The 23,328-nt window shown below is 35.0% G+C and overlaps 2 protein-coding genes across 6 annotated transcripts; both read left to right on the forward strand.

Annotated features, from left to right (window-relative positions):
* Positions 1 to 498: 498 nt before the first annotated feature.
* On the forward strand, positions 499 to 7,297 carry LOC140972278 (sister chromatid cohesion 1 protein 1). 2 transcript variants are annotated; one of them, XR_012174484.1, is made up of 21 exons: positions 499 to 626; positions 1,151 to 1,219; positions 1,324 to 1,382; positions 1,475 to 1,519; positions 1,655 to 1,674; positions 1,823 to 1,896; positions 2,087 to 2,204; positions 2,584 to 2,656; positions 2,779 to 2,857; positions 3,026 to 3,138; positions 3,733 to 3,806; positions 3,894 to 4,046; positions 4,400 to 4,568; positions 4,637 to 4,716; positions 4,797 to 4,986; positions 5,073 to 5,151; positions 5,271 to 5,407; positions 5,597 to 5,684; positions 5,800 to 5,912; positions 6,666 to 6,802; positions 7,055 to 7,297. XR_012174484.1 is itself a non-coding variant. In XM_073434728.1 (20 exons), exons 1-20 carry the CDS (start codon positions 574 to 576, stop codon positions 6,746 to 6,748), a joined length of 1,869 nt encoding a protein of 622 aa, XP_073290829.1. In that variant the 5' UTR covers positions 499 to 573; the 3' UTR covers positions 6,749 to 7,297. The 2 variants fall into 2 exon arrangements, 1 of the variants encoding a protein (XP_073290829.1); XM_073434728.1 differs by having other exon boundaries at positions 6,666 to 7,297.
* A 2,424-nt stretch (positions 7,298 to 9,721) lies between these two features.
* On the forward strand, positions 9,722 to 14,797 carry LOC140973889 (inactive receptor-like serine/threonine-protein kinase At2g40270). 4 transcript variants are annotated; one of them, XM_073437002.1, is made up of 10 exons: positions 9,722 to 10,010; positions 10,173 to 10,405; positions 10,518 to 10,656; positions 11,265 to 11,336; positions 11,428 to 11,571; positions 11,660 to 11,800; positions 12,255 to 12,721; positions 12,803 to 12,993; positions 13,196 to 13,328; positions 14,095 to 14,797. In XM_073437002.1, the coding sequence occupies exons 2-10, from the start codon at positions 10,303 to 10,305 to the stop codon at positions 14,655 to 14,657; spliced, it is 1,953 nt and encodes a 650-aa protein (XP_073293103.1). In that variant the 5' UTR covers positions 9,722 to 10,010; positions 10,173 to 10,302; the 3' UTR covers positions 14,658 to 14,797. The 4 variants fall into 4 exon arrangements, with proteins under 4 accessions (XP_073293103.1, XP_073293104.1, XP_073293101.1 ...); XM_073437003.1 differs by having other exon boundaries at positions 9,722 to 10,004; XM_073437000.1 differs by having other exon boundaries at positions 9,722 to 10,405.
* The last annotated feature ends 8,531 nt before the right edge of the window (positions 14,798 to 23,328 follow it).

The raw sequence follows: 23,328 nt of genomic DNA on the forward strand, positions 1-23,328 counted from the left end.
TATATAAAAGTTTAAAAATTTATATTATAACAAGATAAATTAATTTTGATACAAAATATTTAAAATATAATAATTATTATATCAATACCTTGTTGATGAGGTTCGTAATCAAATTTGAAAAATTGAAAGAGATAAATATTATATAAATTAAGAATATTTTTGTCATTTTATTTATTACAAAATTAATTTTTGAAGCAAATATGAACTTTGGAATTTGATTTTCAAACAATTTCAGATTTTCTTCTCAATTACTTCTTTATAATTTCTAAAAGAACCATTCTCTAACGAAACATTTTTCAGAACACTTACACAATAAAACATAATAATAATAATAATAAATTTAAATTGAATCTGAGGGACACGTGTCAATCAGTTGGGCAAGCATAGAACAGAAAATGGGTGCCCCATGTGGTGACTTCAGAACGTCAAAACATTCGTTTTGCGTTGCATTGGGCCCCACTTGCTCTCTGCAAACATCCTCTGCTTGGCGGGTAATCTGTTCGTTAAGCCGTATATACATACACCTGGATCTGTATCTCTCTCTCTCTCTCTCTCTTCAACAATCGTATCAGAATGTTCTACTCTCACCAGCTGCTAGCTCGGAAAGCTCCGCTCGGCCAGATATGGTGGATTCTCGCTTCCCTTGCTGTTTATGATTCACAGTTTATGACTGTGTTGTTTTGTATGTGTGGAAACGAAGAAATTTGTAGTATATACTCTTTATGATAGTGATTTGTGAATATGTTTATGCATTGAGTTAGAGTTAAATTGCTTGGAGTTTAATCGAGTTTTTGTGGATGAAGATCAATGAGCTCTGCGCGGTGTAATTTGTTTCAGTTGTGCTCTATTGAGTTTTTAACGATTGGTCTTCTTCGGGAGTTTTATAACAAGATAAAATAATTATTAATGTTTCAGCATTTCGGGATTTGAGTGGTGAATTGTGATTGCATGAGCGCGATGTATGAATTATGATCGATGCAAAAATATATGGTTTCGGCTCCGGAAGATTCTAAAACTTCCGCAGCAGAGCTGGTTTCTAGTTCATTTGATTATGATTGTTGAGCTGTTCTTGTACTGCACGATTTCATTTCATGAATTGAGGATTGGAATTCGAAGTTATGAGTTGTCTGAGTTTTGGTGGCGTGTGAAGGATGGCGGCGACGATGCATGCGAAGATCAATCGAAGAAAGCTGGACAAGCTCAACATTATTAAAATCTGGTGAAATAAATTTCTTCTTTTATACAGTTTTTTTCCTCACGAAAAACCAACGTCGTAATTCCTATCACGGACGTTAAATTTACATTCCTATTAATTTATCGCAGCGAAGAGATTTTAAACCCTTCAGTTCCTATGGCTCTAAGACTTTCTGGAATTCTGATGGGTATCTCTACGTCCAATTACGCACAGAACTTCTTCCATTTTTTTCACATCAAACATGGATCTTAATATTTTATTTTGTTCAAAAAAATTCAGGAGGAGTGGTAATTGTTTACGAAAGAAAAGTAAGACTCCTGTATGGTGAGCGCCATATCTTAAATTCTCTAGTGTTTTTTGTACTCGTTTCTGGGTTCAAGTTGTACATCAAAATCCCAAGTGCAGTGCCTTACATCAAGTTTCTTTTCATTTTTCAAATACTATGGTGTTCTATTGCAGATGATGTCACCCGCCTGCTGGTAAGAACTAAGAGGAGCTATTCTTACGGACACAATCAGTACTTGTGCCATATTTTACGCATTTCATTGCTCACAATTTTGTCCATCAGTTGTAATTTGGTATAGTGATCTATGGTTTAATAATTCTTACAAACTGTATTTTGCTCAGGTGGAAATTAATGAGGCATGGAAGATAAGATCAGCTCCATCAGATCCAACAAGACTTCGCAAAGCCCAAGCCAAGTCAGTGATAGTGTTTTTTCTTTTTCAATGTTTTTGGTATGGTTTTCAATGAGTTCTATACTTGTACATTGATGGAGTTTAGCAGAGCATTTCATAACGCCACTTTTTTCAGCAAATTGCATCTACTGATTCGATTAGCCTTGATTGTAATATCCGTTCTCGTTATGCTTAGTTATTTGAACTTTTGTAGGTATGAGGCAGTTACTTTGCCCGAGAATCATGAAATAGAACAGGGAGAGATTGAACATCTGCTTCCGCAATCTAATGGAACGATTGTTATGGACTTTCAACAGAGCTACATCGCCATGGTATACAATTTTAGACTATTTCAGTAACTTGTAAGTGATCCAGAATGCTCGGACTCTAGAGAGTCAGTACACAAATTCAAAAGTTTCATTTGTTAGCATATATATTTTGAAATTAATGCATCTAAGTGATGGCATGAATCAATGTTATTTAGGCAACAATATATCTCCCTGTTTAGAACCAGGAAATTCATTATCTTTTCTTTTGATGATGTAGAACCGTTAAATGTTGAAAACTTTGAAGCGTCTCGTTTACTTGCTATAAGTCAATGCTTGCACACTCAAGTGTATTCTGTTGTCTTCATCAATATGAACCACGTGAGCGAACCATTGTACGAAACATTCAACTAAAAGTGCTAATCCAGAAACTGTTCTTGTCCAGAGCTTAGACAACGTGGATGATCGTTATAATAATCAAAATCCAGGGGATTATGCGAACCAGGATCACCATCAAGGTATCTGTGACTTCCTTGTTTTGAATGGCCAACGTAAAATACCATTTTCTCTAGGCACATATTTACCAGTTTTTTGGTTCACAGAATATCTTCTAATTCTTCCATCATCTATCTTATCTCAGCTGATGCTGCTAACATTACCTTATGTGAAAACTATGATTCACATCGGACAGATACATACATTTTCAATCGCTTCGAAAGGTGAATTCTCAATCGAAATAAAAATGAGTTGCAAGATGATTGAAGGTTGCACTTCCAGTGACATTTCATACCAGTTGAATATGGACAAGCTATTGTTCAGCTGCTTTGAAAGATATGTTTTTCCTTCTTTAACTATAATTAGTTTCTTGACTTCAAATGTTGTGACAGGTTTGATATTGGAGGGGATGAAGAGACACAATTGAATTTCACTCCACCAGAGCATACTGAAATACCAAATAGTCTTATGTCATCACCACCTCTCCCAGAGGAGCCTCTAAAACGTAAGTAAGATATATTTGTTGTCAATATTTTGCAAACGTTGTAGTTGAAGTGCTGAGGCATTTCCTAGCTTATCTTCAATTGATATCACTTAGAGACCAGCATGGTAGTTTCCTCTATCAATAATGTTACCTATTTACCAAATTCATGAAGAAATTATTTTCAATTTTAATTTTGCGACAATTTAAGCAAAGAGTCTAAACTTATGCTAATTCCTTTTTTTCTGTTTTACAAACTCCAGATCGGTATCCGATTAAGGAATGTCACACAAATACAAAATAATTTGAAAATAAAGACAAAATTAGATGCAACTAAACAAGGGCACTCTCTCTTCTTTCTGATGTTACATATACTGCCTCTGGGCTCTGGCTGGTAGCTTAAGTACTTGCTTCGGTATCTTCAATCACTTTCATTTTCTCGAGTATTTCTGTCAGTAATAAAGAACATCGAGATGAAATATTGTCCTTTGAAACATGTCAGCAGGAAAAAACTGCATTAACATGGATTTAAGTTCAGAGAATAAGAATGTTGTTACCATTTCAATGAATCAACTAAATATGGAGGAACTAATTGCTTTCTAATCTGTGTTCTTGTAGCTGGTGAAAACCTTGAACATCCTAAGGGACAAGCTAATCAGCAGAATTCTGATGAAAGCAAGCACGCTAATAAGGTGGCGAAATATGCATGAAAATTGTAAATGAGACATCAAAAGAAGGTGTTGAATCCAGGATGTCACATAATTTTTTTCCTTTAGCAGAATCAAGTGAAAAGAAGGCCTGCTCAAAGAAGAGCTAAAAGTTCTGCAGCTCTTGTGATGGACTATGATCAAACCATCATTCCGGGTCACATATATCAATCTTGGCTTCAGAACTCTTCTAGTATCATATCAGGGCGAACAAGGAAGCGAAAGGTTGTATTTCTCTTTATGCTTTTTTCCCAAATTGCAAGTCATGCTATTAGATTGTTTCCTGCTATTCCAATACCAAAGCAATCAGAAACAGTTCAACGAGTAGAACTCTGTAACCAGCACATGCCTTCTCTTCTTTTGAATGAATCCGGAATTTCGGCAGTTAAACAATTCTAAACAAATGGTGTTTAGCTTGTCTAGAATGACTGTAGTTATTATTAAAAGATAGCCCTTGGATGCCGACTTGTTGAATAGACTATGAATGCATCATCGGTGCATTTCATTTCATGTGTCATTTATTCTGGAACTTGCTACTCGTCTAAGGAGATTTGCCTCATTACTTAAATATGTAACAGCCTCCCTTGAATCCCATGGCTACAATGAAGACATCCACTCTCATGGACCTTCCTTCAATTGTCCTAGCGGAAGGATTATTCACAAATGGAAACAGACAAGTTCATTATCCAACACCCCTTTTGGAATTATGGATCAAGAGTACTCAACCTCCACTAGATTCACCTTCTGGTATGAATTTCATCACTACGTATGAGACTTACAAATTTGAAGATCAAAACATTGTACGTTGATCACAGGTCGAACCTCTAATCACCATCCACCAGAACCATCATCCTCATCTCCAACCGAAAGGCTATTTATGGAACCTCTAGCAGACGTAAGCATCCTTTTTTGTGTGGGACTTTTAAAAAAGAATCATACAGTTCTTTCTAATGAAGTGTATGGATGGATGTAAAGCCGTTTCATGTACCTCAAGGAAGAAGGGACTCCCAGTCAATGAGCATTTCCGTCGAGAAACAAAGAGCAAATGTCTTTGATAATGGAATGCCACCAGAAATAATAATGGAAGGACACAGAAGCAACCTCAAAATCAATGGAGTGGGATTAAAAGATGCCCATGGAGTGATGGCCACCCCTGGAAATTCTGGTATGCAAAGGTTTTCATAGTTATTTTGTGTGCACCAAACTATGGTACTTCACATTAACAAAACTATTCATCTTATGATTCCACAGGTGATGACATAAGGTCAATCCCCAGCTCGGGATCCGGACATGGTTTCTTTTCAAACAATTCAGATGGCAATTCAGGACGGTTAGTTAATTGTTCGCAGCTCTGATTGATATCTTTCCCTGGATTACAACAAACGTAGATCTTTACACAAAAGGTTATTCAACTAATGAAATCTAGTACATTGTTTTCACGCCATTCAGGCCAGGCAAGAAAAGGCCATACTCCGCTTCTAAAAACAGTGAAAATGGCCTCGAACCCGTGGCAGAGGAGTTTTCATGGCATCATCCTGATCCAAACTTCAAGTTGGCTAGACTTTCTGAATATGGATCAACACCAGGTAACGGTAAATGGAACAATCAATCTTTGTTTTAGTTGCACATTCAATATGGCAAGAACTAGAAATTTTTTAGGGCTAACTCATTTAGTTAGGTCGAAAAAAAATATATTTTTTTCACTCGAAAACTTAGCAATTTTTTCTTCAATTTTACTTCGTTAAATAAAGTACTTGACTTCTGATTTATTGCAGATCTTATGGTAGAAACTGGACCTACGCAAACCCAAAAACCTCCGATTATTGATCCGCCACAAGACCATATAACGGATTCCATCAGAATGTAGGCTTCTTAGTCTTTTTTTTTTTTTTTAATATTATTATTGTCCAGATACATGGAAATTACTTAAATTATAGGACATAATGGTTTAACTTTTGTCACATATGAATTCACACAGGCATCTGAAGACTCATTTTGATACACCTGGAACTGCCAAAACTGAATCTCTAAACCATTTAGCTTTTGGAATGAACAAAAAGAGAGCATCGTGTCTTTTCTATCAGACTTGCGGTATTTACATCCACCTCATTCATTCAATTTTTACGATTATTAGGCAAGTTACTTCACGGATTTCTCATGTGCCCTTATTCGAATCTCTCCATTCAAAATAGCAGCCTGTTTTTTTTTTTTTTTTGGATGAATGGTACATCCGTACATATTTTTATTTGAATATGTCATGTGTGAAATAATGCTGTTACTCCCCTAAAAGAAAGAAATAATTAATAGGAGGATTTCTTATTTAATTCGATATTTATTAGGCCGACAAACAAACACAGGGAAAAATCACACAACTAATGGGAAAATCTCTTCTTCAATTGATAAGGTGATCAACAACATTTTTTTTATGAAATTTGTGTTACAATGTCATGATCTCGAGACATGGATCGTAGTATGAGGCTATTAATAGGCTTATTACTGGCTTTGTATCACCATCACCTCAAGGATTCCTCGCCCTTGTATCCCTATTGTTTAATAATGGTGGAAATTGAGGCTCGTTTCGGGACGAAAACTCACTATATCGTAACACTTACATTTCTGGAAAACTCAATGAAATGCCACCTATTTCAAATCACTAAAGTACTTATTGCACCATTCACTAAAGAATTGGATATGTTTCAGTTGGATATTCATATTCTATAATTGTGCATCACCTCTGTTTCCTAGATTGTATTAACTTTATCAACTATATTTTATTTTTAAACCACAAGAAGGCTACCAAAATGTAATTAATCTATCGTCATATGTTCACTTTTTCTGTGGCAGTTCTTGCTACCAGAGACTACGTAAGGGTGGAGCAAAAAGAACCATATGGTGACATTCTGATCTCCAGGGGAGCCAAGATGTAGAGAAAAGACAAAGGAGTTGACTTGAGTTGAGGCAATACTTTAAGCTATCGAGGAGTGAGTTTCATTAATATTATTTGGTAACATTTATTCTTACTGCACTGTTTAGTTACTCGTGCGTTCCATTTATATATGTTGGTGCAGTTGTCCCAAAGTTCTTGTTACTGAAGAACATATAGTTCATGGTGCTACTCAAGATTTTCATAGTTTTGAGTCAAGTATCTATCCTGGCTCCACGTCTTTGTATCCTCAAGTCTATAAAAACTATGAGGGATTGATGATTCCATGTGAATTTTGCGATAAGCCCAGTGGGGTGGTTTGCTCGATCGTATAACGTAATCTTACCCGAATCAACGATGTTAAGGTTTAGAAGAAGAAATAATCTAAAACTGGACGGATTCAATATGGGATAGTGATTAATGAACCAAAGATACTCCTTTTCAAGATGATGTGAGAGACCACAGAAATACCATTTGACCATAATTTTTATTGCATCTGCATTTGCTATTTGAAAACATATGTAAACTATTTTATTGGATCAACGATTTGAAAATATTTTAGTATGTGGTCATATGGGTATAATTTAAGTTGCAAAATGCAGTTGATTTTTAGCTCATTTATATTATATTATTTAGTTTGAAATCATTAGAGCAATTAATTTTCGATGTCATGGTCTGTATTAATAATTATATATTAATAAAGTGTTAAAATTTTAATGTAAATTACATGTAACTTAGCAGATAGAGTTTTGTTTTCTAAACATCTAGTTGTAGGATTAATTCTTATTTTGATCTTTTTTCCATTCTTTTTTCTATTTATTTTTTTAACTCATATATCAAAATTACAATGTAGTTTACTCAAGAAATTATAAAAAATATTACATATAAGACGTATATCGATACACTAATATCAACTAAGGATGTGTTGTTATTAGCCAACACTTCTCCTATAGAAATGCAAGGCAAAATCCAACATATATATGATATGTGTGTACATTTCTGAGACAAGGTACTAAATATGAATAATGTAGGGTAGCTTGTGAAATATAGGTGCACGATCCTATCCACCATAATTAATGATTCAAGCCTTTGAATTAAATTATTGGAGGTTATACGCATGCATGGTGGACTTTTCCATTAACGATCATACCACAAAACAAGTTAATAATATTAAGTTAGTGTTTTATTTTAAATATTTTTATCAATAAAATATTTGAAAATTATACGTAAAAACTGAGAAATATTTAAAATAAATTATTGTAAATATTATTTAATTATAATTTCACATATTCTAATTTTTTAATTTTTTTTGTAATTAATGTCATCAAAATTTAGCATTTGTCATACGACTCATATTCTTTCAAGTTAATTTAGTTTGAAAGTTCAAATATTTTTTTATTTGAAAACATAATCTCTTAATTATTTATATAACAACGTGCGGTGTGAGTTATTAGTATTACAAGATACTAATTATATTTTTTAGAGAAATATTTTGTTAAAGTTGCGCAAGAAAGAAACATATTTGTTGCCTTTTTAATATAAAGATATTTGAAGAACAAATCTATCTCAAAAATATTTGTCGATGGTGAGGTTTTACCTACGAACATTTTAAAGTTTCAAGCTTATTAAATAATTATTATAAAGTATTAGCTATGATATTGATGACACAGCGTGATTTTAACTAGTCAATTATTTACAAAAAAATTCAATCTCTTTAAAACATAGAAAGTTTACGGCATTTATTCTTATTACAAGGAATATTTTGTAAATGTTCTGGGTGTGTATTGAGTAAATTCCGGATATGTACAGTAGTCTGTAAATCACGTATATTGTGTAAACTTATAGAATACTTTAGCGGGATTTTTTTTTTAAAAAAATAAAAAGCTAAATTTACAATTTTTTTTTGGAAAATAAGCAACTAATTTGCCTAGTGAGGTAGAAAGCTTCTTTCCCATATCGTTTGCTTGCTTGCATTTTTTGCCAAAATGAGGTGCCATGCACCTTTCCCTCGTCTGCAGTGCGTATGGCAGTGCATAATACTCGAGGACATCGGATTTCAAATTCTTTTGAATTTAGCCCCTCAATTTTATTTTCTGATCAAATTGACATAAAAAAGACCCAATTGATTCAAAAAATAAATTTTGCTTGACTAAGATATGGATATATAATCTTCGAATTTTAATATTTTGTTTTTACTAGATGTTACGTGATTTTTTTCCCCAAAAATGAAATTTTCATAAAACTACATGAAGGTAATTTTTGCAAAAATATTTTCGACTGAAGTAAGGTTTTGAATGTCTAAATTTGGATACTTTAAGAAATGATATTGGTAATATAAAAACACATGATTAAATTAAATTAATCAAATTATATTAATTTAATAAAAACCCTACTAAATTACTCTTATTTTCAATGTCTTTTGTTTGAGAATAGGTGACTTTGCTAGGACATCCTATGCCCCGATAATATAACATGTTCAATGATGTAAAAGTTGGTGAGATGAACTTGATAACATCAACTTAAAATGATTTCGCTGTTGATAATTTTATTGTATGTTCTTATATTAGAGAGACGACTTTGAAATATTAAATTTTTTATTCTATTTAATAATTTTTTTAATAATTTGATATTTAAAAACAGAATAATTAAAATATAATAAAAAAATACAATTAAACATATTCAATTTTTTTTAATGTTTTTTAAATATTTTTTTTTAATTTTTAAAAGGTCGGTAAGATCTGGACATTCCCCTTGTAAAGGATTGTTTCGAGGGAATTAAGTAAAGGATAAGAAGTTGCAAAGCACAAAAAACAAAGACAAAGTCCCTATCCGTTAAATTGTCCACTCTCAGTCCACATCGACATTCAATTTTCATAATTATTTATTATTTATTTATTCACCAAAAATTTTCTTTCATTCTTTTTCTTTTCTTTTTCTTTTTTTAAAATAATATGATCAACATCACTTGTTTTTTCACGCAACTATATTCAAGATTCATGCTATACAATCACCAATAAAATATTGTGCAATGCCAAAATTTACTTCAGTTTTATGAATGATCATCGTTTACAATCAGCAGTTGAAAAGTCAGACGCCGGGGGGTGTCTTAAAAAAATCATCGAAAATTTTGAGAAAACACAAGCATTTGGCTTCACGAATATACATGATATTCAGAGAATGTGCAGTTCCGAAAAAACCTTTTGGTATTTGGGTTTCAGTTTGATGGGATTTTTGAGGTCAAATGAAGGCCATTTTGTGAGGTTTTAGTACGTAATATGTGTGACTAGAACGCGGTTTCAAGAAAAAGTCTGTCATATATTTTGTGCATTATCAAGCAAGAACACTTTTTTCAGACCTTTATCTCTTTCTTAGCTTTTTAAATTTCTTCATTTTTTTTTATTCACAACTTTCTGGTTGCTTTGCGTTAGTGGGCTGGACTGAGTCGACGAGGTTTTTGAGAAGATATTTTCAAGAAATTAGTTCTGTTGCCTTTTCTTGGTGTTGGGATCAGCAAGTTTTGTTGAAAAAAATTGTGGTTTTTATTTAGTTTTTTATGCAATGGAAGAGCTATGGAGATGTCGAAGTTGTCTCCTGTCGGCATTAGCTATTGGCTGTCTGTATCTGCTGAACTTCAGCTTTTGCTGCTCTCTCAATGATGAAGGTTACTTCAATTTTACTTCGTTTTAATTTTCTTTAAGTTTTTGGTTGCTTTGATGTGGAGTAGTAGTAATCAGAGCTTGACTTTGAGTTCTTTATTTTATCGGTGTTATTAGGTTTGGCCCTGCTAAGGGTCAAAGAGAAAGTGTTTAGTGATCCATATGGGGCTCTGTCAAATTGGAAATATGAAGTTGGAGTGGAGAATCCATGTTCTTGGGTTGGAGTTGGATGCTCTGAAGGATATGTCGTGGTTTTGTAAGTTTAATGGTTTCCAAATTGATTGTTCTTCTTTTTGCTAGTTTAGAATAGATAATGCAAAATCATGCTGTTCTGTTCGAAGTTATGGGCAAGCTCTACCTAGAGGTTCCTTGTTGTGTTGCAGTTTTAAGCCATGACAATTTTTATCCAGAGAATTAATCATTTTCTGGTGTAAAATTAGAGATCAATTCATGGTACGAGGGCTTCTAGAAAATGTTGTTTGTTTAATTGTCAATTGTTGGTAACGTGGCACTTTCCTTGGCAAGCGTACAAACAGACTGATGACCTTGGTGGAGTTCATGCCATTTAGTTACCATCTATTATATTCAGCTCACCTTAGATATGACTTTTAGTAAATGGTCACAAACTTCAATCCAGTATTTTTACCTTTAGTCACATTGTTCTTATCAATGAATAGAGCTGTGCTTTCTTTTTTAAAAGAATAATCATTTTGTGGCGTCAATCATGAGATTTAATATTACAAACATTACCTGATGGTTTCAGATTCATAATTCAAGGTTCAACCGTTTGATGTATGAGGTGATACTGTTTTGTATGCAAACATAATCATACAACCTGAAATTTCGTAATCCTATTATCTGCAGAAACCTGAAAGATCTGCGTCTAAATGGTACTCTGGCACCAGATATAGGGAACCTGGTTCATGTGAAATCTATGTAAGACAGTTATTGATTTTTATCTGGTCATGTCCAAATTATTTTTTCATGAGTTGTTTATAACTGCTTTTTCTTTTTTTTTTTTTTGCAGAATTTTACGCAACAATTCTTTTTCTGGTGTCGTCCCCAAAGAGCTTGCAAGTTTGAAACGATTGGAGTTTTTAGACCTCAGATATAATAACTTCAGTGGACATCTTCCTTGCAATCCTCACAACAAATTCTCGATAGGATTTATGTAAGTGCACGGCCAAACTACCTCTATCTTTATCTAAAACACATTTTTTTTTAATCATGACTCATGATATTGTTTTTCGTTATTTTAGTTTAGTGGACAACTACGAGTTCCTTGACAAAATGCAACCCAATATTTATGGACTTCAAAAGTTATCTGAAGTTCAATTACAGGACGACCTTTTAACCACTGCTGCACAGACAGTATCATGCAATGGTCTGCTAATCTCATGGTAAATTCGCGTTGAATTTTTTCACTTTGTTTTTTCATCTAGGCTAGGTATTGTTATTCTAAATATTAAGTTTATGCATTTATACAGTTTTCTGGTGAAGAAGTTAGATAACATAAAAGCTTCCAATGGAGCAAATTAATAATTTCTGTGCTTGTATACCGACCTATATTTTGATTCAATGTTTTTGAGTAGATTGTTGCAAAAAGCCCTGTCTTACATTCGTGTTTCTTGACCGTCAGATAGCCTGGATTTTCTCCCTTTCTAGTGCATTGCCCTTCTCAGCGACTCACAATTTTGGTTTTGGGGATGCTTTTGAGCTGTTTCATTTATTGTAGTTTAAAAACTGTGGAGGGGTGGGGCGGGTAAGGTGTCCATGTTTCAATCTTGATCGGTACCCAAAGCTTTTCTTACTCCTTTCAAGGACCGAGGTCATGATCATCATTATCTTTAACAGGAAGTCAGAGGAAGCGAAAGATCTGTCAGGGCGAAAATTATTACAAATTCCTTCTAGACGTACACCGGCCTTGAAAGTTATTTTCCGATCTCCACCTCCACAAGAATTTGGAAGCATTCAAGTACCTCCTCCCCCTCGTCATTCTCAGTCCCCGCCGAATCTAGCTCCAGATTCACATCCATCTCCACCTCCATCTCCTGCGGTAGTTGTACCATCCCTGTCACCTTCTCCTGATATACATATTCCTCCCCCTTCATTGGCCACCCCTGAAGAAGAACCTAGTACATCGAGTCAAAATTCCTCGATGAAGAGCCATCTAGGTGTGGTACTGTTAGCATCCATTGTAGGTCCTTTGTTGATTCTTTTGTTGGTCGGCGGCATCTTATATTTCCATTTCAACAAGATGGCTACTGTAAATCCTTGGAGAACAGGATTAAGTGGACAACTTCAGAAGGCATTTGTGACTGGTAACTTTTATTTTTTACTGTTACACTTGGACATTGGCTTTACTCCATAATTGTGCATACACTATCTTTGGTTTTTTTTAGGTGTCCCAAAGCTTAAAAGATCTGAACTTGTGGCTGCCTGTGAAGATTTCAGCAATGTTATTGGTTCTTCATCGGTTTGTAATCTATACAAGGGTACATTATCTAATGGAGTAGAAATTGCAGTCGTTTCTACTGTGGTGGCATCTGCAAAGGAATGGTCAAATAGTGTGGAATCCAACTTTAGGAAAAAGGTACCTTTGCGACGACTGATTCTGAGAATCTGTTGGTTTCTAAATTTTTTGATCTTTTAGTAATCAGGGATCATTGGAAACTAGTGTCATACCGAGCTTACTGTATGGAAATATATTATCACAAATGAAGGCTTGATATATTAGTTGCCACTTGGGCTTATTTCCTTTTCCTCTAAATAATATGATGCGCTGTTCATTGCAGATTGACACTTTATCGAAAGTGAATCACAAAAATTTTGTTTGCCTACTTGGGTATTGTGTGGAAGAGGAGCCTTTCACAAGAATGATGGTCTTTGAATATGCCCCCAATGGAACTCTTTTTGAGCATTTACACAGTAAGTATTTAAATTTTTTTCTTAAATTCGTGCGATTACGTTTGCACCCATTTTTCCTAGTGTCATATTGGTCTAGATTATGAAGTTTGCAACTAACTGATTCTATTTTATGATGATTTCTATGGTTTCATATGTTTGAGCCTATCTGCTCATGATAAGATAATATGTTGGGGAAAAATTTAGACAATGGCTAATAGTTAACAGTCTTGCAGTGTTCTAAAAGGCACATTCTAGTGTTGGGCGGTCGTCCACCACCTCGATTTTTAGAAAGACGATGTCTCTTAGCGCTGTTAAAAAAAATCGACTTCCTAATCAATATTCATCAAGGCGGCTGCCTAATCTAATGTATAAATTTTTTTCCCTTTAATTTTTAAGTTTTTTAAAAAATATTGTTAGGCATAGTTTTCGATCAATTTGTACTGGGTAAAAAGTATGCCATTAATTTTGAGTTTGAATCCGATATAGAAGAATTATTGGAGAAATATGCAGATAAATAAGAAGAATTAGATATTTCGATAAAAAAAGAAAAACATTGCCTACCACTTTTTAGAACATTGATAGTTGGTCAAATCAGGGTACCTTATGTAATTGTGAAGCCTTGGTATTTTGAAAATTTTGCATGTGGGGACATTGGTACTGCTCTATCTCATTGGGCGATAATTGCTGCTCGCAATGCTATTCTTGATTAAGTAGCTACTACCTGAAGCAATATGTTCTCTTTCAAACCTCATTCCATAAAATGATCCAATTCTTGTGGATTTTTCAGTTAGAGAAGCAGAGCACTTGGACTGGGCTACTCGACTGAGAATAGCAATGGGTGTTGCGTACTGTCTCGAGCACATGCACCAATTGACACATCCATTAGCCCACGGAAACTTGACATCATCATCCGTGTATCTAACCAAAGATTATGCTGGCAAAGTGTCCGACTTTATCTACCAAAATGAAGGAAATTTAGACAAGATTGAACCCAATACACAGAGTAATGTCTACAGTTTTGGTGTCGTATTATTTGAAATGATGACTGGTAGGCTGCCATACTCTGTCCGTGGTGAGTCACTCGAGAACTGGGCATCAGATTATCTCCGAGTTCAACCTCTACGAGAAATTGTCGATCCAACTTTAAGAACTTATCATGAAGAGCAACTTCAAGTCATTGGAAATGTGATCAAAATGTGTACTAATCCGGAACCTAGGCGAAGACCGTCTATGCAAGAAGTGTGCATGATGTTGAGGGAGGCAACGGGGATTGGACCAGATGCAGCCACACCGAAAATTTCGCCTCTTTGGTGGGCAGAGCTTGAGATTCTGTCAACTGAGGCTAATTGAAATTGTGAAGTGGTTTCTCTGGGATTTTCTTGAATGTAAAGGAGATGTTCTTGGTGTTTGTCGGTGATCGATGAAGGTGGAAAGTGTATGTAAATGATTTTGGTGGGAAATGTTTCGTAAATTTTGATGTTTCTCTGTTACTTTTGTTTTATTGAAACAAAATTAATTATAACGTTAAAACACGTGACATTGAAATTAATTGTTAAACAATTATGTTCTAACATAATATTAATATGACAAAAATTTGTGCGAGACAGTCTCATAGATCGTATTTTGTGAGACGGATTTTTTATTTGGGTCATCCATGAAAAAGTATTACTTTTTATGTTAAAAGTATTACTTTTTATTGTGAATATCGGTAGGGTTGATCCGTCTCATAGATAAAAATTCGTGAGATCGTGTCACAGGATACCTATTCTATTAATATTTAGTTTTTATTTAAAAAGAAATCAAAATAATTATTTAGTCCTAAAAGTACGACTCTCCACAGCTCATTGTACAACAGCACAGTAACAGAACCGCCCGGATTCTATCTAAGTATATCCTCGGCGCATCTTCGTCTTCATTCTTGGATTGTGACGCACTTGCTCTTCCATGGCGCACGGGAGCGTTGCACCGCTCCTACACAATCGTACCTTGAAGTTCAAGCCTTCTTGCTTTCTTTTCTTCCTGGGAAATCCATGCCACACCTCTATATCTTTGAATTATTCGCCTTCTTCAATATTTTCGTTGAATCATCCGCGTTTGTGTGCCCAGTCACGGGATAAATGCGTCGGTGTCACGTGCGCTTCGACGGTTCCGGTGGAGTACGCGCCACATGCGCCGGGCTGAAGGAAACCGCGAGGCTCAAAGCGCTTAGGAAAGACATCGTCGGTTGCAGGACGTTTGGGGAGAAACTGAAGGTGGTGAACTCAGACTCTAGGGTTGAGTTCTTCAAATCGCGGGGGAATAAATTTTCTGGGGTGGGTTTGAGTAGATTTCAGTTGTATCTGCTGAAATTTGTGGTGGCAGCTGGTCAGGAGCTTGTGTTGAGTGAGTTCGGTGGAGAGTGTGAATTGGAGACGAGTTCAGTTAGGAAAGCCCTTTATCCGTTGGCGGAGATGATTGAGAATGGGGATGTGAGTGACCGTGGTAAAGGTGAAGAAGGTCTGAAAGAGGAAGAGAGAGTGGCTTTGGAACCGATGACGTTGCTTGGAGAAGTTGAGCAGTTTTGTGACTGCATTGTTGGGTTAGTATTGATGATTGTTAACCTTGTATGTTGCTCTTTTATGCTTAACGTTTATCCGTTGGTTCATATTTGTTGAATGCTCGGCCTTTCTTGAATTTGCGTCTGAAAATGGTCTTGAAGGGCTATAATTTTTTGCAAAGCCAACCGCTAATGTATTCCTGAATGCTGTTTGTGTTTTTAACATGCTAATGTTATTTTTATATGGATTTGTGGTTTTAATTAAATTTATGGACACCCAGTTACGAATTTGATGCTTCTCGGACTTTTAAAAAACGCAACTCGTAGTAAAGTATCCCATTCATGTGCTAATATCACCTAAGTACGTGCTTTCAGTTTCCAGATGGCTGAAGTGAATCACTTCCTTTTGTGGTGGTTGGATTATTTCTGATGATTTATTTTAGGTCTTTTGAGTGGTTGCATAGTACATGTCACATGTTTGTTTGAATGCCCTGTCCTCGTTCCAGCAGTAAAGTGCTTTGGCCATTGTCTTATTGTAGAGGGGCATGATTTGTTTTCTTAGTCGGATGGACATACTGATTAGATCTTTACAAGAATGCAAACTGTTGCCAGTCATGTCTGCATATATGTAAATGTTACTTCTAACCGATGTTGGTGAAAGAAAACTTCAATCGCCATTAATGTTACTACTGGAACTAATTTATAATTGATTAGAGCCTAAAGCATGATGGTTCTTTTGGCGTGAGACACTTAGCATAATAGGAAGAATCGGTTGCATTTCTCACACTAGAAACGTGAAGAATTATTAGTAAACCTTGATGAGGATGTGAAATGGAAAGTCTATAGCCATACTGCATATATACTAGTTTATATTTTTTGAATGTATGACATATGTATATACAGTACTGCATATGATGTTATACCAGACGTCAAAAGCTAACTATTCATTCGATATGTATTTGAAGGTTTAATTTGGGGAGGAATGACTAAGTGGAAACTAATTCCTTGGGTTGCAACATGTATGTGAAATGGAAAGCTTATGACACTATATATATATATATATTATTAGTTCGTTATTACAATGTTACATAACCTTGAGATACATCGAATAAATGTGAAAACCATGTTCTTAAATGGTGTATATATGGAGACAATGGAAAGCAAAATGCAAGGCTTTGAATGTTCGAAAATAAGCTAAGATTGATACTCATTTTAAAAAAAATTAAAAGTATCATCTTAGCCTTGCATAGATAAGTGAATTATTGGCATAACTTAGAGGTATCATTTGGTAAGTCTGATAAGATTTTTTATGATAAATTATTGTATGATAGAAATACAGTATAGGGATCATTAGTTAATTAATGTAGTGCGAAAATATATATTTTGTTTCGTTTAAGTGATTGTATATGTTATGTTTGGTGTGATGTTTATGGGAAGAATTAATTTTATTTTTAATAGAACTTTCCATAAATACCCTTAAATAAAATTATTTTCTTATCGAATCGTAAGATTTTCTTATATTGAATTTTAATAAATTTATACATAAATAGTTTATGAAATAATATAATTGTTGTAAAAAATAATAAGGAATATCTAAAGAATATTTTTTCAAACTTGAGTAGAGTTAGATGGATTAGAGCAGAATTTTATAATTGATGCATAAATTAAATTATTTCGAAGTTATAGTTCGATGATTTAAAGGTGACCTGCTTGTTATTTTTCATTTTTTAAAATAAAATTAATAAAAGGAATTTAATAATGTTCCTCAAAAACTGAATTTAACATGACATTTATACATAATTTAATTTAGTTAAAATGTGTGCATAATTTAATTTAGTGTACATTTAATAATTAAATAGAATAATAAAATTATTTAAATTAATTATAAAAATAATTAAATACAAATCTGATATATCGGTACATGTAAATTTGTTAACTAATTTTCGAGGAAAAAATTATTTGTTGAAATAGTAGTTAATATTTAAAAAAATGTTCGTTTCATTGTAAAATTTAAAATAGATGGATTGAAAAGGAGTTGTATTTGGTGCAGAAACAATATTTCCTGACGATGTCATCACCACGTTACGGAACAAAATATTACCCAAATCGTTATAGCAAAATATTTTTCCAAAACCTTACCCCCAAGAATCCCAAAATAAAACTAAACGAGGTGGCAGCTTACAGGATTTTTGTTTAAGATTTTTCTTATTTTTTCCCTTTTAATAACATATCCAAATACTAAAAATATTTTGATTTAAAAAAATTTCTTTTAAAAAATTGAGTTTATTAAAGTATTTTTTATCTATGACTAGTGAATTCAGACTGCCCCTTCCCTTAATATATACATAATGCTTATTGCAAAAAATGAATGACCACATAACTTTGAAGAGAAGGGTCACTCACAGAATCACTTGATAGAAGAAATTGATAAAAATTCTTACCACATACCACAGTTCAGGTTCTGTCAGCACAGGCAACAGATTCTTCATGTGTGCTGACATAAAATGAGCTTAATTTAGTGATCGCAAGTACCTTTCCGTGAAGAGATGCTCTTGTAGATTTCAGTATGCAAACTTCCACTGAGTCACCAACTTCAGGATTTCGCTTCCCATCATTCTTGATCCTATCCAGTATAGGGATATTAGAAAACGATACTTGTGGCCTCTGTTGTATCAGGCGATCTCTTGTTGGTCCCTTCGACTAATACAAGTTGGATGGATCCTATCTTTTAGAGTCGTAGCGTTGACCTGTGCTCTCTCGGAAAGCATCAATAAGTTCGGTTAGCCTCCTCTGCTTAACAGAATCTGGAATATCATCAACATAGTTCCTGTGGGCATGGGTCTTTTCCCTCATGCTGTAAGCAAACATGTATGCCATGTCATAGACAACACTTCGAACTAAGCTTAGAGTATCTTGGTGATCCTCCTCTGTTTCCCCACAGGAACCTGTAATATCATCAGAAGCAAAGTGAGCAAATGCTTTAGAAGATATGGCAATTGCCGAAAATGGATTTTACTCTTCACTTTGTTTCACATTGCAACAAAGTAAAAACTACACTAACACACACGGCTTCATGTATTTCGAGGATGATCTAAATATCTCTACAGCATAGTATGGCAGACAATTTGAGGAGAAACAATTTTCTTATTTTTCGTATCTTAAAGTCATGGATTAATACACTTTATATAGATCAAGGGAATAAAATCAAATCCCAATAAATCTGGGAAATATCATATCATACCAGTAATATATGATCCTAGTTTAAAATTAAGTCTATCAAATCCTAACTACTCGACACTCCCCCTCAAGTTGATGAAAAAATATCTATCATCCCCAACTTGCTCACTTGTTCTTCAAAGATTTGTTTGGATAAGCCCTTAGTTAGGATATTTGCAACTTGTAATAGGCTTGGAACAAATTGAATACAAATAACTCCATCTTCAAGTTTCTATTTTATGAAATGCTTGTCAATTTCGATATGCTTAGTTCTCTTATGAAAAACTGGATCGTGAACAATGCTATTGGTTGTTTTGTTGTCACAGTACAACATGATGGGAAATTTCAGAATCATTTTTAAATATGTGCCATTGATCTGAATTCTACCTCTGCGCTACTTCTTGTAACCACTCCTTGTTTTTTGCTTCTCCATGTTACCAAGTTACCCCACACAAATGTGCAATAACCAGAGGTTGATCTTCGATTAGTAACCGATCCTGCCAATCAGCATCTTTATATATTTCAACTTCTCATTTCTCAGTTTTTTCAAAGAGCAATCCATTTCCCTGGAGTTCCTTTTAGATATCTCAGAATTCGATATACAGCTTCAAGGTGTTATACACACGTCGAGTGCATATATTGGCTCACCATACTTACTGCAAAGGCAATGTCTGGACGTGTGTGAGAGATAAATCAATCTCCCGACCAAGCTTTGATAACTTCCTATATCCACCGCAACACCATTGTTGATATCTCCTAGCTTCTTATTGGATTCTATAAGCATATCTGATGGTTTGCATCCACTCATCCATGTGTCCTTCAGGAGATCAAGAATATATTTTCTTTGGGACACTGTGATTCCTCTTTTTGACCTTGCTGCCTCAATTCCAAGGAAATACTTCCAACTGCCCCAGGTATTTCATTTCAAACTCTCTTGGCAAGCTCTTCTTTAACGTGTTTGTCTCGTCTATATCATCACTTGTCAATATTATTTCATCAACATAGACAATTAGCACTGAAGTCTTTCCAATTGGACCTTTTTGTGAAGAGAGTATGATCAGATTGTCCTTGAAAATAACCTTGGTTTCTCACAAACTTTGTGAAGCTTTCAGACCATGCTCTGGGAGATTGTTTCAGTCCATAGAGTGATTTCTTTAGCCTGCACACCTTTGGTCTAAACTGATTGGTAAATCCAGGTGGTGGTTCCATGTACACTTCCTCTTCTACATCACCATTCAGAAAGGCGTTCTTCACGTCTAGCTGATTTAGTGGCCAATCAAGATAAGCAGCGGCAGAGAGAATAACTCGAATTGTATTGAGTGTGGCCAATGAAGAGAAAGTTTCTGTGTAATCAACTCCATATGTTGGGGTGAAGCCTTTGGCAACCAAGATCCATCGGAATTGTATTTTGGGGAAATACCCACTTACACCCTATAACATATTTCCCACTTGGTAGATAAGCCTTCTCCTAGGCAGAGTTTTTTTCCAGAGCTCTCATCCCATCATAAATCGCCTCTCTCCATTCAGGGATCTTTAGAGCTTCATGTACGCTATTAGGAATACTGATGACATCTAACTGAAAGACAAATGAACAATATGAGGATGACAATTTTTATAAAAGACAAATTTGAGATTGAGTGTTTTGTGCATGATCGAGTACTTTTTCTCATGGCAATGGGAAGATCAATGTTGTTTTCAAGAGTGGTTGATGCATCATTCTGAGTTTCAGGATCAGGCCCACGGGTTGACTCATGACATTGTTGAATGACAGGGTATCCCTCTTTTCTTTGCACCCTTCTTCCTTGTATAAACCGACCCTTTGAACTGTTTCTCAACTGTCTCCATTGTTATGTCGGATTGATTAAAATTTGAATCAGACTTGGTTAAGTGATCATCTTCACTATCTCTGACTCCCCCTGAAGACGAGGAGTGTGGAAGGACTTGCCTTCAACGAATGTTACATCCATGGAGATGAAAAAAATTTGGTAACAGGGTCAAAACACGTGTACCCCTGTTGGTTTGCAGGATAACCAACAAAGATACATTTTCGTGCCTTTGGGTCTAGTTTCGAAATACCAGGATCAAAGTTATGAACAAATGCTAGACTACCAAATATTTTCAGAGGGATTTTAGTCAGAAGATGTGTATTGGGGAGTGGTTTTGAAAAATATTCATAGGGGACTGAAAATTCAAGATCCTGGATGGTAGTCTATTTATGAAATAGGTGGTTATTAATACTGCTTCTCCCCAAAGATACTTAGGCACTTTTGTTTCAAAACAGGTTGCTCAAGCAACTTCAAGAAGATGTCAGTTTTTCCGTTCAGCCACACCATTTTGTTGAGATGTATGCGGACAAGAGCTTTGGTGAAAGATTATTTGATCTTGGAAAAACTTTCCAACTATATTGTTAAAGTATCCCCACCCATTATAACTCCGAAAATTTTTTATCCTAGTGTGAAATCGAGTCAGAATTATTTGGAAAAAATTTTGAAATGTGACTTCTGCATCATACTTATCTTTCAAAAGGAAAACCCAAGTCATACGTGAATAATCATCAATGAAAGACGCAAACCACCGTTTATCAGTAATTGTTTTTACTTTGCATGGCCCCCAATTGTCACTGTGAATCACTGTAAATGGTGNATTCAGGGATCTTTAGAGCTTCATGTACGCTATTAGGAATACTGATGACATCTAACTGAAAGACAAATGAACAATATGAGGATGACAATTTTTATAAAAGACAAATTTGAGATTGAGTGTTTTGTGCATGATCGAGTACTTTTTCTCATGGCAATGGGAAGATCAATGTTGTTTTCAAGAGTGGTTGATGCATCATTCTGAGTTTCAGGATCAGGCCCACGGGTTGACTCATGACATTGTTGAATGACAGGGTATCCCTCTTTTCTTTGCACCCTTCTTCCTTGTATAAACCGACCCTTTGAACTGTTTCTCAACTGTCTCCATTGTTATGTCGGATTGATTAAAATTTGAATCAGACTTGGTTAAGTGATCATCTTCACTATCTCTGACTCCCCCTGAAGACGAGGAGTGTGGAAGGACTTGCCTTCAACGAATGTTACATCCATGGAGATGAAAAAAATTTGGTAACAGGGTCAAAACACGTGTACCCCTGTTGGTTTGCAGGATAACCAACAAAGATACATTTTCGTGCCTTTGGGTCTAGTTTCGAAATACCAGGATCAAAGTTATGAACAAATGCTAGACTACCAAATATTTTCAGAGGGATTTTAGTCAGAAGATGTGTATTGGGGAGTGGTTTTGAAAAATATTCATAGGGGACTGAAAATTCAAGATCCTGGATGGTAGTCTATTTATGAAATAGGTGGTTATTAATACTGCTTCTCCCCAAAGATACTTAGGCACTTTTGTTTCAAAACAGGTTGCTCAAGCAACTTCAAGAAGATGTCAGTTTTTCCGTTCAGCCACACCATTTTGTTGAGATGTATGCGGACAAGAGCTTTGGTGAAAGATTATTTGATCTTGGAAAAACTTTCCAACTATATTGTTAAAGTATCCCCACCCATTATAACTCCGAAAATTTTTTATCCTAGTGTGAAATCGAGTCAGAATTATTTGGAAAAAATTTTGAAATGTGACTTCTGCATCATACTTATCTTTCAAAAGGAAAACCCAAGTCATACGTGAATAATCATCAATGAAAGACGCAAACCACCGTTTATCAGTAATTGTTTTTACTTTGCATGGCCCCCAATTGTCACTGTGAATCACTGTAAATGGTGTGGACCTTTTATAAGGTTGAGACGAAAAAGTAGACCGATGATGTTTGACTAACTCAGAATGTTCACAATGCAAAGTAGAAGTATTTTTATTGATAAACAACTTGGGAAACAATATTTTCAAATATATAAAGTTCGGATGACCTAACTGACTATGCCATAAAAAATATCATCGACACTCGAGTAGGAAACAGAGTTGAGACATTTGTCTGGATCACGTCTGCCAAGGAAGGATTTGGGAGTAAGAGAGTAAAGGCCACCATCCCATCTAGCATATTGCCAATCATCGTCCCCGAGGCCAAATCCTAAAATTCACAATGAGAAGCCAAAAATATGACTTGACACTGCAGTGGGTTTGCTGATTGACACAAGATTATACGATGGGGGGAACGTGTAACACATTTGTAAGAGTCAAGGAAGGGAAAATAACAATAGTTCCTTTCCCGGCAACAGATGCGACGGAACCATTAGCAATTTTAACTTTTTGGTTTCTTGCACACGGTATATA

Source organism: Primulina huaijiensis, chromosome 3 (assembly GCF_012295235.1).
Source record: "Primulina huaijiensis isolate GDHJ02 chromosome 3, ASM1229523v2, whole genome shotgun sequence".
Lineage (NCBI taxonomy): Eukaryota > Viridiplantae > Streptophyta > Magnoliopsida > Lamiales > Gesneriaceae > Primulina > Primulina huaijiensis.

Excerpts from the sequence above, each read along its gene's own strand:
- LOC140973889 (XM_073437000.1), top strand. The coding sequence starts at position 10,303 with ATGGAAGAGCTATGGAGATGTCGAAGTTGTCTCCTGTCGGCATTAGCT. Across the intron at positions 12,994-13,195 it reads AATCCAACTTTAGGAAAAAG|ATTGACACTTTATCGAAAGT; the intron begins GTACCTTTGCGA and ends TGTTCATTGCAG. Across the intron at positions 13,329-14,094 it reads TCTTTTTGAGCATTTACACA|TTAGAGAAGCAGAGCACTTG; the intron begins GTAAGTATTTAA and ends TGGATTTTTCAG.
- LOC140972278 (XM_073434728.1), top strand. The coding sequence starts at position 574 with ATGTTCTACTCTCACCAGCTGCTAGCTCGGAAAGCTCCGCTCGGCCAG. Across the intron at positions 1,220-1,323 it reads CTCAACATTATTAAAATCTG|CGAAGAGATTTTAAACCCTT; the intron begins GTGAAATAAATT and ends AATTTATCGCAG. Across the intron at positions 1,383-1,474 it reads ACTTTCTGGAATTCTGATGG|GAGGAGTGGTAATTGTTTAC; the intron begins GTATCTCTACGT and ends AAAAAAATTCAG.